Source organism: Oncorhynchus masou, chromosome 30 (genome assembly GCF_036934945.1).
Source record: "Oncorhynchus masou masou isolate Uvic2021 chromosome 30, UVic_Omas_1.1, whole genome shotgun sequence".
Lineage (NCBI taxonomy): Eukaryota > Metazoa > Chordata > Actinopteri > Salmoniformes > Salmonidae > Oncorhynchus > Oncorhynchus masou.
The window spans coordinates 28,420,163-28,438,787 of NC_088241.1; the positions used below are offsets into that span (position 1 = coordinate 28,420,163).

General features: G+C 42.6%; 1 protein-coding gene across 1 annotated transcript; it reads right to left on the bottom strand.

Annotated features, from left to right (window-relative positions):
- Nucleotides 1–751: 751 nt before the first annotated feature.
- LOC135522474 (growth/differentiation factor 6-A-like) lies at nt 752–8,645 on the bottom strand. The gene is made up of 2 exons (XM_064948768.1): nt 8,015–8,645; nt 752–3,821 (listed from the first exon to the last, which is right to left on the bottom strand). The coding sequence occupies exons 1-2, from the start codon at nt 8,364–8,366 to the stop codon at nt 2,929–2,931; spliced, it is 1,245 nt and encodes a 414-aa protein (XP_064804840.1). The 5' UTR covers nt 8,367–8,645; the 3' UTR covers nt 752–2,928.
- Between the last annotated feature and the right edge of the window lie 9,980 nt (nt 8,646–18,625).

The window sequence follows — 18,625 nt, forward strand, 5'->3', positions numbered from 1 at the left end:
TCTTCCAGCAGGACAATGACACAGCCAAGACAACACTGGAGTGGCTTTGGGACAAGTCTATGAATGTCCTTGAGTGGCCCATCCAGAGCCTGGACTTGAACCCGATCAAACATCTCTGGAGGAACCAGAAAATAGCTGTGCAGTAACGCTCCCCATCCAACCTGACAGAGCTTGTTAGGATCTGCAGAGAAGAATGGGAGAAACTACCCAAATACAGGTGTGCCAAGCTTGTAGCGTCATACCCAAGAAGACTCCAGGCTGTAATCACTGCCAAAGGTGCTTCAACAAAGTACTGAGTAAAGGGTCTAAATACTTATGCAAATGCGATATTTTATTTTTTATAAATTAGCAAACATTTCTAAAAACCTGTTTTTGCTTTGTCATTATGGGGTATTGTGTGTAGTAGATTGATGAGGGAAAACAACAATGTTATCGATGTTAGAATAAGACTGTATAGTAACAAAATGTGTAAAAAGTCAATGGGTCTGAATACTTCCCGAAGGCACCGTATATCAACACCTACCAAAAAAGATGTATGCTTTGTTTACATTGCATACATTTTTAAAGGAAGCTGAACTCCATTGCCACCACCACTGAGTTCTACTGCATGAGTTCTACAACAACTATAACTCTCAATGTCAAGCGCTTTCGGTGCTGTAACCAGCAGCACTAACTATAATCCTACATATGGGTAGAATGATCTGTATCCCCTGCTAGAAATAAAACACCATGCTTTGCTAAAAGCTAGTTTTGTAATTCAAGCACATTTAATGGTTAAAATTTGGAAGTACATCATGGATTCATTGTGATCCGATAAGACTGATATGAATGAAATATGCATAGATAGGGTTGAGCAACAGAACACTATACAAACAAACAGCATATCTGCTTATATACAGGCTTTGAAAGAAAGGGTAAAACAAGTGATTATTTTTCCATAGTTAATATAATCCAATGATCAAAGGAGACATTCTTCTCACTTCTTATTTTGGTCAACATGAAAAAATGCACAAAGGCCTGATTGAGGTGTGAATTTTCCCCATTATTCAAAACAAATCCATGTAGACCACTTGATTTAGCATGATATGTACAATAACGTTAGGTACTGTAATTAGTGTGATTCATATCTGTAACTTCATTAGAAACAAGCAGAGTTATAAATCACCTAAAAACGATGTTTTCTCTCTGTCACAGAGGATCAACTCACAGATTTCTGGGAAATTAATTATAGGGGGGAGTTAAGTCATCCGAAGCACAAGAGTGTTGGATGTTTTTTTCTTCACTTTATTAGGACAGTAATAGTGTGGAATAATATCCATTATTGGATATTATATATATATATTGGCCTATATAAATGTATAATTTCATATATCATTTAAAAAGAATTTAACACAGTTGAATGCACCTCAGAACTCAGAACCTAGGTAATTATGAGGTAGACATCAATAATGGTATTTTCACCCTCAACATTTTTTTTATACAGCTTAAATTACTCTCGTCAATGTAAGAAATATATGATTATCATGAAACTCTGTACATCACAATTAATAAAATTATTATAGAATAATTATTATAACGATTTGAGTGCATTTAAAGTATGTACATTTACAAAGAAATGCCTTTTGTCATTTCTCCATAAGTTGCACTTGTAAAGTTTTAACTATACAAATATTTACAGCTCAAATAACGAACAGCAGTGCATTCAAAGCTAATGTGCATTTAAATATCTCGTTTGCGAGTCTTTTCTGGTCAGTCGATTATCATGAAAAAAGGTGTTCTTCCTGACTACATGACATTGGCGCAGTCAGTTGTGGAAGTGCCTTTAGTAAAGATGCAGACGTTGAAGATGCAAATGTTTGTCTTGATTATTTAACGTGGCCTTTGGTGTCCCCACGTGCTCCTGTGCGCAAACGGGTCCAACTGCTTTTCAGTGTGCCTTCAGCAAGTCATCGAAATACAGTCAGCTGTCAATGGCAGGCACAATACGAATGCCTATGTCCATGTCCATGTTAAGAATCGTCTGTTTAGTCTTGCATTCGTTGCCCGAGGGCTGTGATGACTCGAGCTCGCACTCCATTCTGATGAAACAGGACGCACGGGGAAATCTCTTGTAGGCATATCTGCGCTATCTCTTTTCCTCAGCGCCCATTGTGTGTTTGGTAGATTACATTCACTTTTTAGAGAGAGAGAGAGAGAGAGAGAGAGAGAGAGCGAGAGAGAAAGAAATAGATTTGAAAGAGAGAGATTTGAGAGAGGGGGGGGTGCTAGGGCCGATTGATAACGCATCAGAAGAGCTCGATAGTTTCAGCTGGACACTGGCAGTGAGCCTGGAAACACCCGCTACAAATGAGTCCTCTTTACAAGATCGTTGCAGGGAGCTGCAACAATGCACAAGGGCTATCCCGTGACTGCGGCCTAGTTTGAACAGGTGCATTCCACTGTGCCCATTTCGGACAGAATCCAATGATGGAACATCAAGAATTCAAAGTCTGCTCAGAAAAATTACAAATAATAGCACATCACTAGTATGTTGATACCCACTCCTCTACTGCGGACTAATGGTTTATGACGCCCTCCCTACCATGTCCGGGCCTCGCAAAACAATAGACTACGCTCTTGAAAAACATATCAGATGGACGCAAATGTAGGCCAGGAGTAGGTATTAGTTTAACACAACAATTGGACATCTAAGGCTATGTGAGATTGTACGGAGTTTAAATTTGATCAAAAATAAATATGCTTGCATAGGCCTACGCTACAAATGATGTCTCTCGCGGATCCCTTTTGAGTGAAGTTTAGGCGCACCATGATATGGCAAGAACGCATGGGTATATATGCTTAAGATATGCCACAGCTTTCATATCCTGACCTGGACCGAGTGACTTATCTTTGATTTTGCGGGATTTAAATACGCAGAAGAAAATGACGCTACCTGCAGCCACACTGCTCTACCACCATGTCCTCATACTGTTTGTACACAACGTTATTGCCGGAGTCTATGTAAAGAATGCTGATGGGACTGAGTTTGGTGGGAACACAACAGCTAGGAGGTGTGCTATTGGGATCCATTGAATTCATGAGAGTTTGAATGATGGCATGGTTTGTTGGCTCTAAATGCGATCTCAAAGGGAAGTCGCACACGCCCTCGCAGTGGTACGCCTCGTAATCCAATGGCGCAATGATCCAGTCATCCCACCCTAGCTCTTTGAAATTAACGTGCAGAGCCTTTTTGCTGCATCTAGATTTGGACTTTTTTCCATGTCTTTTCCCATGCCGATTGTTCAATGCAGTCCTCCGTCGGCGCCTGGCTTTGAACCGCAGGCCCCTCTCCTCCTCCGACCTGCTCCCCGATCCACGAGACCTGATCTTCTCTTTCATTTCGTTGAACAGGTTCTCCCTTTTCTTGGACCTGGTGTAAACCACCAAGATGGCCTTCTCTTGCTGAGTTCGACCGGTTCTGTCAAATCCCATCTGTTTTAAATCGATTTCCATTTCTGATTTACCAAGAGTGCCCTTGAGCTGGAGACAAAGCTGGCTCCCCTGGGCAGAGTGATGCCGGTTTTTAAACATTTCCCACACGTTCAAAACCTCCCATCGTGGTTTTTGGGAATCCAGAGGATCAAGGGATCTTGCATCCAGTAGCCGTTCTGATCGACAGGAGAGTAATTGAATGTCATAGAGACCTGTCGGGGACGTTTGCAAATCCCCGGGTACTTTTCTAAATATCCTTAATTCAGCTCCAACCAACTCCTCTTTGTCTGAAAGGGTTGAGACATCAAACAGATACTTTTGTCTTCGCAAAGGAGAGTGCAAGAGATCGTCTGCAAGATAAAAAGAAATAATTGCAGTCAGATTCACTTAGGGTGTACAGTGTTCAGGAGAGGGAGTGGGAGGAGGAGGGTTCACATTCTCACAAAGAGGCCAGATCCACTGGCCTTCTCTCTTGTTTTTCAGTGCCCATTCAAAAGTCGAGCTGAGTCAAACTACGACTGACACTTCATTTCTGAGCAGAAAGGGTGCATTATAATTTACTGTATAATAACCATCTTCACTCTTAACATCAATAATCAACAGATGCAAATTTAGCAGAATAACTACCATAACAACTTCCATAATAATTAATTATTTAGATTTGCCCATTATGCCTAATATGATAAGGTGTCGCCTGTTTGAATCAATTTATTTCCATGTTAGTAAGATATAATTGTTGAGACAGTAGCCTGAATATTGTAGGCTAAGCCTATGATCATAATACAACAGCTGGCAATTACCTCTTTCGGTCTCTCCCTCTCTCCCTCTCTCTCTCTCTCTCTCTCTCTCTCTCTCTCTCTCTCTCTCTCTCTCACACACACACACTGTCCTTTTGGATTTTATACACTTTCGATGTGCAAAATACCGTTCAGTAGCCTATAATACTATAATTTTGCCCTGTACTTTAAATGTTGTAAATTTTTACTATTAGATAAGACTCGAAATATAGCCTATGTATTTTAATTCCTATGGGGAGAAATGTGAAATTCGGAAGCAAACTTCAATTGAATTGTCAATTGAATCTTATCATCATTTTTGTATGTTAATGTAGGCTATTGTTTTCTAATAACACCCCAAATTAATCACTTCAGAGAATACTTTGCTTTTTCAATGTAGGTCTATCATCACTAAACGAAGAGCCTGATTAAATTAGTGACTATTTTATCAAACCAGTTTATGAATTATTATTTGCTTGGGAAATATTACTTCTGAAACGACTATCAAAGTTGTGGAGCATAGAAACGAGGGGCCAAGTGATATGACGGGAGGGGTTTCTTCCAGACTCAACCGACCGAAGGCGACATAGGTTACTGTACACTCAACTGAACAATACACAATTAATATATTATTCCCTGCTCGAGACCCACGAGGCCCAGGCTACACATATTTGATCCCAGCGAAGCAATGTGCTCTCATATAAGTTATAATATTATTAATTTCTGCTGTAAAATATTTACTGGCGGTATGCAGTGTTTTTTTTATATATCTAAAACCCAAGGTTTCAGAAAATACATTAGAGCTTTTAAAACACAGTTTTCTAAAGATTTTTCGATTACTTACGCGACATTTAGATTTTTGTCATATTTTATCAGTCAAATATAATTATACATAGGCATAATAGGGTAAATGCTCAAAAAGGCTGAAGTAAAAACGAATCTGTTTTACTTTGAAGGCTACCATGAAAAAATGTGTTGCCCAAACACAGTGCGATTTTCTTCAGCATTCACGATAACAGGAATATACTAGGCATACATAAGACAGATCAACCTGTGGTCTTGGGAAATATCAATCAAATGTGATTCCGTCCATCAAATTAAATGCACTGGAAAATGTGTTCTTAAATAAAAACAACATTTGTGGGTAGCCTGTTCTAGGCCTAAACAATTGCTCCCTGTGTATAGGCTATTAATCTATAAATCCAACATAGATGCCATATTTCAAAATAATATGAGTTTATTCGAAATAGATATTTGAATTTGGTTGCCAATACTTTCCCCCCTCTGTGAACCCTGCATAGTTTAATAGTAAACGTAGAGTGAAACCTTGTGTTTGTTTCAGTAACTTTGCGCGTATGGTCTGCATTAAGGTTTTTTATAAGACCTCAAACAAATCGTATACAAGGTCACCAAATAATTAACAGTTCTGAATTCCCCTCTTCCTCATTAAAATACTTCCCCGCTTATATTTCATCTCCTCTTGCCAACGACAACATTCCCGGTTCAAAAGTGCTTGGCCTGATTATGCTGACTTTAAGTTACAGCGCGAATCTGTTTTAAATAACCTGACAATGCAGTTTGTTGATTTTGAGATATGATTCGACAAATTAAGATACAACATTTCGATTCACCTCATTTGCTTGGAAAATATAAACATTTGGACATAACGGAGCCTGTGCGTAATTTACATATATATCTGACCAAAGTAGGAACGATACGGCGTCAACCACTTATGTTAGTCCTATTGTTGTATTATCTGAGGTTGTGGACAACATATAACATTGATGTTACGCTTTCCTCTAAGTATTAGGCTACGACTTTCTAAAGGCTGAGAAAGAGAGCGAAGAGAGGAGCGAAAGAGAGAGAGAGACTTCTAGTGCTGTGGCTTCCGAGGCCAGCGAGCACCATCTGCGTTTTAATGAGTTACTTCAAGTGCCAAAAGTCATTTTCATACATTTGGTTTATTCTTGTCTGACCTTGCGACCACAACGAACATAGGGACGTCTCCTATTCTGTTTTGCATAAATTGTTTTCATTTTACCTGCAGAGGGGAAAAGCTACACAATATAAAATATTTCAGTTTTATACAAAAATATCGTCTATCGTACAAGTGTTTCCAAAAAACAGCTGTGCGTAATAGCTGAAAAACGCAAAATTCAAATATTACGCACAAACGTTGTCGCTTACTGTTCGGACTTTTTAAAGTGCAAAAAATAGTATGTTGTAGTCTATTATACAATACAACTCAACACTTGAGGGCCTGGTAGAATCTTAACAGAAACCACCAGTGTGCTGAGAGAACGGAATAAAAACATATTTTTAGCAATTAAAGTGGCGGTCGCACAGCGAGGTACACAGTAAAATAATAACCACTTCGTAGCGAAGGACATGGTCTTACATTTTTTTCATTTGTTTTTAGTGATGTGCCATTGGCTGAGCTGGGTCATTATGGGAGAATAGACAGTATTTGATATGTTATGACATGAACACTCAATTAGATCACGAGTTCAAATACTCCAATCAGCGGTTCGATGCTAAGCAACCCTCAGAGAGTCCAGAGAAGGGTCAGAGCCAGTGACACATCAAATCAAAATCAGGGGGAAAGTGAGGCTTTTTCACATGTTACAGATGGGAAATAATGCCAATAATAACGTTAACTGATTGCATTTCTCCTCTAAAGATAAAGCTGACTTACATGTGTTCGGTTTGTTGGTGTTTATCTGCCGTTGTTTGTCTAATCAAATCCGTCAAATCACTTGGTTACAGAGTTAACTGTCCCTAATCACCTGCAGCCCACCACCCGCAGCCCACCCTAAACCATTCAAATATAACCGTTTATTAACTGCAGAGTTGGCCATACAGATTGCACTGATGGAATGACGATCTGTAACACAAAATGTTCATTCCTATCCTGATGCAAGCCAACTGTATTTTCCTGTTTGACGTGTTTACTGAGTCCTACACCAATGTGTAAATTAATGCACAAGTTCTGTGGAAATATAACTTTTTCTATGATTACCTCAATTGGCCCTGTTTTGAGTCTAGTCTGACGACAAGGCAAGGTTTGAACAGGATGGGTTTGGTGCAAGCGGGGACTCATAGAGAATGATTTACTACCTTCATTTAGATAGGGCCTCAATTAGTGTTTTATTGTCGTGTAACCTGGGGGTCAATGTAAGTCTAATATAACTTTATACTTTGCAAAACTGACGTACTCCTATGGCTCTTTAAACTGTGTCCCAAGGGCTCAAATGGAACTGAATGCGACAACAAAACGTAATGCGTCCCTCATAAACGGTCCTAAAGCTCCAGTGCAACTAAAATAACTTTGAGGCTGACAAGATAATTGCACTTTAGCTTGTGAAATATCGTTTTATGCATTAATTAATGGTACATTTTACAATTCAAGCTGTTACATATTTAGATTGGATCACATCTAAATCTGCATCATCGAGTGATAGGCCAGCGCACTATTTTGATGTGGTTATTTTATGCTATTTTATGGCAGTCTTTGTGGGTCAAGAGTAGAACAGGAACACAATTGTTCCACATTTCAACTTGCAACTCCAGCATGTCGTTCAATAAGAGAGACATTGTAAAATTAATCGTTTATGTTATTGTGAAAGGGGCTTTATTTTCCAGATTAAAAAATGCATACCATGGCTGCAGCGATATGTGCAAATCTAGAACAAATGTAGCAAGATTCTCACTTGGTCGTATGCAACGGTAGTAGACTACATAGCTAAGTCATTTTAGTTGTGACCAACCTGTTCCTCTGTCCACAAAACTTGTTATGGTGTTTGCAGACTTTGAGGAGCGGAAAAAACTTGCGTTTAGTCCGAGTCTCTCTGCAGCCGAATACGTCCTGTATATGGAGAGCATGTAATCGTGGGGCACAATTGCGTCCTTATTAAAGTCTTCTCCGTGATGGCTTAAAATAGGAGAAGATGCGAAGATCTCTTTGGGAAATTTGGTTGACCTTTGTCCATCATGAAGGATCTTGGCTCCCTTGTTTCTCCTTGGCACAGAGGGAGATATGATGGCAGCTGACTGAAAACATGGTATATTCCAAATGAAGATCAGTAACATATATAACGATAGTACTTGAAATGCGTCCATGGTGGTAGTGTCCCAAATATGTTTCAAAGCCCTCTCCACAATGAAGCGATTTTAGACAGCAAGAGCTGAAGATAGACTGCGCGTCAGAGCTAGACTTCTGCGTTCCCTTCTCACCAGAAAAGTGCGTTCGCGCTCTCGACATCGCACAAGAGCCGAGACTGTTGAATAAACAGAGAAACACGCCCACTTGCAGACGCTCATGTAGGCTACTTATTGGAGAACTTTTCCCAGTCTTTCTATGGACGTTGAGACGGAGGAGACATCTCCGACGGCCGAGGAGTCGTGTCTCACCGCCATAAGTTACGCCACAGGATGCCAAGTTTAAAGGTACAATAACACGTTGACAAAGGTCAAGAGGTGGACAAAGATTTCAACAGAGCAGAGGTCATGGAACGTTCCAACCCAGCTGACAGAGTAGCCTATTGGCCTATATTGATGAATGTACCCAATTATCTAAGACCCCCTATAAACATTTATGCACGAAAACATGAAGATCAGTGATTTATTTCAAACATGCAAATGTTTTGGGGACATTTTGTTTTACACCTTAGCAATAGTTCAGCTATTTGGGGCGATGTTCTACATCCCTAACGAAGGTCACAGATGCAATTTTGACTTTTCAAGACAAAGGGCCTCGGTTATATATATATATTGTATTTATGGCCGTAAACCAAACTGGCAATGTCCCCGATGGCATCAATAGATTATGAAAGTACTGAAGAGAATATGTTCCCTTCAATAAAATATATGGCAAGAAGAACACTATTCATTACGCTATTCAGCCTCTCTTTTTGCTGTACTCTACCGACCTCCAATGGTATTTCCGTGAACTGCAAGTGGCTTCAAAATCATACGAACCATACTTCTCTTAATATCTAGGCCCACTTGATGAAAACATGATAATAATTTATCCTCAAAAATGTGTCATTCAGATCATGATAAGGCCACCATGTCTCCAGATAAAGGACTTAATGAAAATCCCTTGTGGAAATCTCCACTCTTGAACGAGTTAGTGTTAAGATGTGTACATAGGCCTTGTCAGTAACATATTGACTAACTGTGGTGTTAGTAGGTCAACAAACAGACAAGGTCCTTCACAGTGATAAGATGTCAAATTGTTTGAGACAGGAAACACCTTCACAGTGATTGATAATGCATGCAGGTGTTGATGCATGCACTAATTGTGTGTCTGCCATAGCTTTTACTCTGTGTATGTTTAGGACTATAGCCTATTTCTATGCAGACCCTATTTCTAATGACAGTTGGGTAAGATTGGATCCAGGGGATCCACCTACCGAATACCATACCTATTTTTGAAAAACTCCACAAAATCAATTTCTGATGCTGATTTTTTTTGTAGTATGTAAAGTTTTCACTTTTATCTACATTACCAGTCAACAGTTTTAGAACACCTACTCATTGTCTATTTGCATTTCTATAAATTGGTATGTGGAGGAATAAACGTGATTAAATCAGTCCATAGAATAGCATGTGGTTGAAATAGCATTATTTGGTATTCCTGGAGTACACTCCAGCAGAGGGCAGCATTTGCCCACCATCGAGCTTTCACTCTTTAGATTTACTCTTAAAACACATGGACAGGGTCAGTATTTTATTCCAAATGTTTCAAATGAGAATGCCTTAGATGTCTCACACAATTAAGTAGCCGTTGGTCACAGGGGTAGGCTACTTGAATGTTCTGGCCACTACTCAGTATCCCCCACCTCTTTGACCTGGGCTTTTTGACAGCCTCCCTCCGCTGCATTATGTTTTTCATCTCTGCAATCTGAACATTGAGTTTGGAGAGCTTGTCCTCAAATAAATGTTTCTCTCAACAGCCCCGCTGCGTTATGTTATTCACTTCTTTCGACAGTATGAGCCTTGGGTTCAAGGCACGCGCCACCGTGCCCGGCGCCATCCCCAGCTGCAATGTAACAGTTTAACTTTAGTCCGTCCCCTCGCGCGAACCAGGGACCCTCTGCACACAGACAACAGTCACCCACGAAGCATCGTTACCCATCGCTCCACAAAAGCCGTGGCACTTGCAGAGCAAGGGGAACCACTACTTCAAGGTCTCAGAGCAAGTGAAGTCTCCGATTGAAACGCTATTAGCGCGCACCACCGCTAACTAGCTAGCCATTTCACATCCGTTACAAAAGCAGATTTAAAAAAAAATAATACAAATTGGATTATGATGTCTTGCGAAGGATGCACTGCAGAGTCTACTCACAGGCGCTATCCCACTACAGGACGGACCCTGGGATTTGAGCTGCTTCTTTTCCGACCTGGGCCAGTGCAGCCCACCGTAGACGATCTGGTGGGCCCGGGCTACCCCATGAGTACTATATCGACACTGAATTTAGTGCGGATACCCGTTCGACATCGAGTGCCAACCTCAGCTTCCGGGGGACTTGGGTTCAAGGCACGCGCCACCGTGCCCGGCGCCATCCCCAGCTGCAAGTAGAGGTGATACCGGGAGTAGTGTGTGACGCCATTTCAAAGGAACGCTTTACAACCCTTTTCAAAGTCGCCGAGTAGAACTAAAGACTATATAGTTTTCTATAAACTAGGCTTCAAGCGCTTCAAATTGCCCTCAGATTTGACAATATTTTAATAGAAAGTCGGGGTACAGAAAATGTAAGATGATGGAAGGTTATCTGTGCTGCTGAAGGTTGTAAGAAATAAAGTAAGGTTAATGCATTTATGCTTTACCAAACATTGTGGAAGAGTACAGTAACAAACAAAAAAAACACCTTGAACCACAATGAGATTGTAGTATTGTATTTGTATTTTTTTAAATGTAAAACAGTTACATAAATGCAATATATATTTTTTGAAAAAGCCATCATTTATTTTTACTTTTGCTAAGGCAAAAACAAGATTTGATAAACACAACCACAGAATTTCTCTATGCGGATTTCATTCATAATGGACAGAAAATAAAAACCAAACGTAGACCTATCATTCACATTACCCATATTTTGCTTTAAATACATTCATTAATGTTGCCAATTATTCACCCTTACTATTACTTTAGAATTATTTTCACATTATAGTCAAAGACAACTGAATTTCTGTATTGGCAATATTGTAAGACACGTGGACAGGGTGAGTTCTTTATTTCAACTGTTTCAAATGCGAAAAGTAGGCATTGATCACAGTAGTGCATTCGAATGTTCTGGTCACTGCTGCGAAGCAGTTCAGTATCCCCACCTCGGGATTTTTTTTTTTGACAGCCCCTCTCTGATGATCTGCAATCTGAACATTCAATTTGGAGAGTTTTGACAGTCCCTTGACCTCAAATTAATTTTGCTCTCAACGGGCCCTGCTGCATTATACACTTCATTCATCAGTCGGGAGTCAGTTGAACCATAATCTGTGTTTATAGGATACGTTGAATATGGCGATTCTATTCAACCGTCTCCCCTAAAACCAGATTCTGGTTCAGGAGTCAGTAGGCCCTATAACTCTCAGAAGAACAACAGAAGGTAAACTGATGACGAGTTTGGTCGACTGGTTACTGTTAAAAAAAATCATGGTATGTTAAATCTTTTGTAGAGGGAATTTTCATCCGTGAAGCAGGTTTTTTAAACAAAACAAAAAAAATGATAAAGTAGACTGGGTTCGATGTCTTGCCAAGGCTGCACTGCAGTGTCTACTCACTACTAGACGGAACCGGGGATTTGACCTGGTTTGTTTCCGACCTGGGCGGGTGTATCCCTCTTTAGACGACCTGGTGGTCTCGGGCAGGAGCACCATATCACGAGCAAACTTGGTGCGGACAGCCGTTCTGCATAGCGTACTACAGCCCAGAGCTCATCAACTAACTCGATTCACCAACTTCAGCCTCCCAGGGACTTGGATTACAGGGACGAGCCACTGTGTCAGGAGAAAAATGTAGCTGAAGGTAAAATTGATAAAAGGGGTAATCTGTGACGTCATTTCAAGAGAAGAACGAAAGACCGGTTTCTATAAACTCGGCTTCAAAACTGTCTCAAATTACCCTAAAATTTGATATTTTTTTCATACAAAGTCGAAGTACAGAAAATGTCTTAAGGTCAGCTATTTGTCTTTGTAAGAGGATGGAATGTCTGTGACTAGCATGTTGTAAGAAATAAAATAATGTTAATGTTTTTATGCTTTACCATACATTTTGGAAGAGCACATACAACCCCCCCCACCTGTAACTGATAATAAGACTATTTGTATTACTTTATTTAAAACAGTTACATGAATTCAATATAATTTTCAGAACAAACAATATTTTCATTTTAAATCTGCTTAGGCAAAACATGATTTGATAAAAACAACCACAGTGTCACGTTCTGACCTTTATTTCCTTTGTTTTGTCTTTATTTAGTATGGTCAGGGCATGAGTTGGGGTGGGCAGTCTATGTTTGTTTTGCTATGTTTGGTTTCTGTTTCGGCCTAGTATGGTTCTCAATCAGAGGCAGGTGTCGTTAGTTGTCTCTGATTAAGAATCATACTTAGGTAGCCTGAGTTTCACTATTAATTTGTGGGTGTTTGTTTTCCGAGTCAGTGTTTGTCACCACAGGGAACTGTTTTGTTGATGCACGTTATTTTTGTTTTGTTCGAGTGTTCAGTTGTTTTCATAATAAATCATTATGGACACTTACCACGCTGCATCTTGGTCCGATCCTTACTCCTCTTCAGAAGAGGAGGAATGCCGTTACAGAAACACCCACCAACCAAGGACCAAGCAGCGTGGTAAAGGACAGCAGCAGCAGTGGCAAAGTACACAGGACTCCTGGACATGGGAGGAGATTCTGGACGGCAAAGGACCCTGGACTCAGCCAGGGGAATATCGCCGTCCCAAGGCAGAGCTGGAGGCAGCAAAGGCAGAGAGGCACTGGTGTGAGGAGGCAGCGCGGCAGGGCGGCTGGAAGCCCGAGAGGCAGCCCCAAAAATGTATTGGGGGGGGGACGACACACGGGGAGTGTGGTGAAGCCAGGTAGGAGACCTGCGCCAACTTCCCGTACTTACCGGAGAGAGAGAGGGACCGATGTATGCGGTGGACCGCACAGTTTCCCCGGTGCGTGTGCATAGCCCGGTGCGGTACATTCCAGCTCCTCGTATCGGCCGGGCTAGAGTGGGCATCGAGCCAGGTGCCATGAAGCCGGCTCTATACATCTGGTCTCCAGTGCGTCTCCTTGAGCCGGCGTACATGGCACCAGCCTTACGCGTGGTGTCCCCGGTTCGCCAGCACAGCCCAGTGCGGGCTATTCCACCTCGCCACACTGGCCTGGCTACTGGGAGCATTCAACCAGGTGAGGTTGGGCAGGCTCGGTGCTCAAGAGCTCCAGTGCGCCTGCACGGTCCGGTCTACCCAGTGCCACCTCCACGTACCAGCCCTCTGGTGGCAGCCCCCCGCACCAGGCTGTCTCTCCGTCTTCTGCCTACAGGTGCTCCCGCCTGTCCAGCGCCACCAGAGTCTTCCGTCTGTACTGAGCCGCCAGAGTCTCCTGTCTGTACTGAGCCGCCAGAGTCTCCCGTCTGTCCTGAGCCGCCAGAGTCTCCCGTCTGTCCTGAGCCGCCAGAGTCTCCCGTCTGTCCTGAGCCGCCAGAGTCTCCCGTCTGTCCTGAGCCGCCAGAGTCTCCCGTCTGTCCTGAGCCGCTAGATTCTCCCGTCTGTCCTGAGCCGCTAGATTCTCCCGTCTGTCCTGAGCCGCTAGAGTCTCCCATCTGTCCTGAGCTGCTAGAGTCTCCCGTCTGTCCTGAGCTGCTAGAGTCTCCAGTCTGTCCTGAGCCGTCAGAGCCGCCAGTCTGTCCTGAGCCACCAGTCAGCCAGGAGCTGTCAGAGCCGCCAGTCAGCCAGGAGCTGGCAGAGCCGTCAGGCAGCCAGGAGCTGGCAGAGCCGTCAGGCAGCCAGGAGCTGCCAGAGCCGCCAGCCAGCCAGGAGCTGCCAGAGCCGCCAGCCAGCCAGGAGCTGCCAGAGCCGCCAGTCAGCCAGGAGCTGCCAGAGCCAACAGCCAGCCAGGAGCTGCCAGAGCCGTCAGTCAGCCAGGCGATGCCAGAATCGCCCTTCACTCCGGAGCTGCCGGAGTCTCCCGCCTGTCCGGCACTGCCGGAGTCTCCCGTCCGTCCGGCACTGCCAGAATCTCCCGTCAATTTGGGATCCATGGCTAGGGTCCCCAGTCGGAGGTCGGCGGCGAGGGTCGCCACTCATAAGAGGCCACGGGGGCGGTTGAGGAGGCGGACAAAAACTGTGGTGAAGTGGGGTTCATGTCCCGCACCAGAGCTGCCACCGCGGACAGACGCCCACCCAGACCCTCCCCTATAGGTTCAGGTTTTGCAGCCGGAGTCTGCACCTTTGGGGGGGGACTGTCACGTTCTGACCTTTATTTCCTTTGTTTTGTCTTTATTTAGTATGGTCAGGGCGTGAGTTGGGGTGGGCAGTCCATGTTTGTTTTTCTATGTTTACGTTCTGTTTCGGCCTAGTATGGTTCTCAATCAGAGGCAGGTGTCATTAGTTGTCTCTGATTGAGAATCATACTTAGGTAGCCTGGGTTTCACTGTTGGTTTGTGGGTGTATGTTTTCCGAGTCAGTGTTTGTCACCACACGGAACTGTTTCGTTGATGCACGTTATTTTTGTTTTGTTTGAGTGTTCAGTTGTTTTCGTAATAAATCAGTATGGACACTTACCACGCTGCATCTTGGTCCGGTCCTTACTCCTCTTCAGACGAAGAGGAGATCTGCCGTTACTCACAGAAGTTCTTTATGCGGTCTTCACTCAGCGTTCAACACCATAGTGCTCACAAACTCATCACTAAGCTAAGGACCCGGGACTCAACACCCCCTTCTGCAACTGGATCCTGGACTTCCTGACAGGCTGAACCCAGGTGGTAAGGGTAGGCAACAACACATCTGCCACGCTAATCCTCAACACAGGGGCCACTCAGGGGTGCGTGCTTAGTCCCCTCCTGTACTCCCTGTTCACCCACGACTCCAACACCATCATTAAGTTTGCTGACGACCCAACAGTGGTAGGCCTGATCACCAACACCGATGAGACAGCCTATAGGGAGGCGGTCAGACAGCTGGCAGTATGGTGCTAGGACAACAACCTCTCCCTCAACGTGAGCAAGACAAAGGAGCTGATCGAGGAATACAAGAAAAGGAGGGCAGAACACACCCCCATTCACATCAACAGAGCTGTAGTGGAGCGGGTCGAGAGTTTCAAGTTCCTAGGTGTCCAAATCAACAACAAACTATCATGGTCTCAACACACCAAGACAGTCATGAAGAGGGCACGACAACACATTTTCCCCTTCAGGAGACTGAAAAGATGTGGCATGGGTCCCCAGATTCTCAAAAAGTTCTACAACTGCACCATCGAGAGCATCCTGACCTGTTGCATCACCGCCTGGTATGGCAAATGCTCGGCATCTGACCGTAAGGCTCCTCAGAGGGTAGTGCGCATGGCCCAGTACATCACTGGGGCCAAGATTCCTGCAATCCAGGACCTCTATACTAGGCAATGTCAGAGGAAGGCCTAAAGAATTGTCAAAGACTCCAGTCACATAGACTGTTCTCTCTGCTACCACACGGCAAGCGGTACCAGAGCACCACATTTTTTATATATTTGCAAAAAAAGTCTAAAAAACTGTTTTTTCTTTGTCATGATGTGGCATTGTGTGTAGACTGATTTGAAGGCATTCAGGGCTTAGCCCAAAACCGATAGGGGGGTCTAAAGGCATTCTCCCCCAGCACATAAAAATAAGCTACATGTAGCAACAGCTATATGTGTGAATTTGGTGCATTTTGAGATGAATATTGAGAGATTAGAACATTTAGAGATTTTATATTTTTCAGGCAACTTGTACCTTCCCACCTGTCACAGCAGACGCTGCCAGTACTCAATTACAATTGATGCTGTGGGTCTCTCTACTCTAGAACAATCTTTACTCTGGAACACATAAATCTACAGTTTATTTCCAAAAACCATTAAACAACTTCAAACATAGTCCTCGACCTTACCAATCAGGCAAAACTGCTGAAAGAATGCCCCCCCCCACACACACACACAGTGCAGTAACTAGAATCCATAGAGCAGCTTTAAGTGATACAATCTACTGTGCTCACCCCTCCTCTGCCTCTCTTAGTTGATTTCTCTCTTCTACCCTATTCTATTGCTGTCCCAGTACTATATGTTGCTGTCTATTGTTTATCCCCCTCTGCCCTAGTTGTAAAAAGTATAGAAGTAAACAATTGTTTTAATTGTAATTTCAGGCTTTTTCACCTCATCTGCAAGTTCTTTGTAAATCATGTTCTACTTTTTCACTTTCTGTATATCACTTCTTGTAATTTGTACAAATAAATAAACTAATTAGAATCTATAGAGCAGCTTGAAGTGATACAGCTGTGTTCTCAATCCTCCTCTGTTCTCTCCCCATCTGTCATCTTCTGTCACTTTCTCTGTTGCTGTCTCAGGTTCTTGTTTGTTACTGTCTTCTTTGTCTATCCTCTTCAGTTATAGCCTGTTCTGTTCTTCTGGTGTCTCTCTCAATCATATACTATTCTTCTGTTGCTGTCTCTGTGTCTCATCTGGTGTCTCTCTCCATCACCTATTCTTCTGTTGCTGTCTCTGTGTCTTGTCTGGTGTGTCTTTTTAGTTTTGCAATCCAAAACGGTCAAGGGGATACTTGAGTAGCTTAACTTGTTTTGTGCCTGTGTCTTGGTCACACATCATCCTCTTCCCTACCATTTGGCCCTAGCTGCTGCTGTTCTAAGTGCTCCACTGGCCTCCTGTTCTCATCTGTCCTCCTTCTTGGCTCATCTGAAAGGTAGCAAGGTAGAGGTGCAGCATGTCATTAGTTAGTTTTAAAGCGAGACTGCACTTCCTGATTTGGCTTCATTTTTAGATTTGGTTCATTAAGAAATGCTAGAGGCCATGAATAATTTCAAACGTGAGTTGGTTTTGGGGTGTAGTTTGACGTGGGTGTCTGGTGTGTGTGTTCACAGATGGGAAGAGTAAAGCCAAATTATTTAGCCAATTATCTTCAGCCGGCTGGTGTGCAGCCTGACTTTGACAGACATTAAATTACACAATGTAAATGAGACAATATTTTCATGTTGCACACCTTTAAGTTTTCTCATTAAATGCTTTCAATATTTGTATATGCATTACTAGAATTTATAGTTGGTATGAGGTTTTTAAGTCATTGACATTCGGAGCTATTGGAATTTAAAAATATTGTCCCATGTACATTGTGTAATTAACCAATGGTCCCTAACTAGCCCCATATGGATATCCTTCGTCAACCCAAAATTACAACAGGCATTATGATTGGGTCACGTGCAGCTGCATTCTGAATTGATGATTACTGCCAGCTGTGGGCATGTGGGCAGGATTAAAAGAAACCCAACCTTCATTTACGGTGTGATGCAGTCACAACCACAAGTCTCACAAAACTCAGATTTGGACAAGAATTACTTTATAACCTTAAATTATCCTATTTACACTTTGTAGTCAATTTTGACAAGATAATAAATAGTTTCTGACTTTTCTTTGGGGCAATTGCTGTTTAAAGTTTCGACCAGGGCAACTCAGCTGTAAAGAAAAATTGAAGTATCTGCATAATAGCGCAACACAACTCCAAACATGACAGATAAGAAGCTACATAGCCCCTTGGCCAGGGATGGGCAACGCCAGTCTTCAGGGGCCGGAGTGGTGTCACAATTTCCTCCCATTCCTAGAAAACACAGCTGATTAAACCAAATGCATTCTGAACTGGAGATCATGATTAGTTGATTATTGGAGTCGGGTTTGTGAACTGGGCCTGAGGCAAAAGTGTGACAACAATCAGGCCACCAGAGTACTGGAGTTGCCCATCCCTGCCCTAGGCAGTGCATTCGAAAGTATTCAGACCCCTTCCCTTTTTCCAAATTGTGTTACGTTGCAGTCTTACTCTAAAATCGATTAAATACAGAAAAGTCCTCATCAATCTGCACACAATACCCCATAAGGATAAAGCGAAAACCGTTTTTTCAAAATTTTTGCAAATGTAGTATAGAAAATACAAACAGAAATAACTTAATTACATATTATCCAGACCCTTTGCTATGAGACTCGATATTTGAGCTCAGGGTCTGGAAAATGTGTAATTCAGTTATTTCTGTGTTTCTACAACTTGTTTCTACAACTTGATTGGAGTCCAACTGTGGTAAATTCAATTGACTGAACATGATTTGAAAAGGCACACACCTGTCTATATATAAGGTCTCACAGTTGACAGTG

Bases quoted from the DNA above. Each gene is read 5' to 3' on its own strand.
- LOC135522474 (XM_064948768.1), bottom strand. From the start codon at position 8,366: ATGGACGCATTTCAAGTACTATCGTTATATATGTTACTGATCTTCATT. The intron at 3,822-8,014 runs GTTGGTCACAAC...TTTATCTTGCAG, and splicing joins TTTTGTGGACAGAGGAACAG to ACGATCTCTTGCACTCTCCT.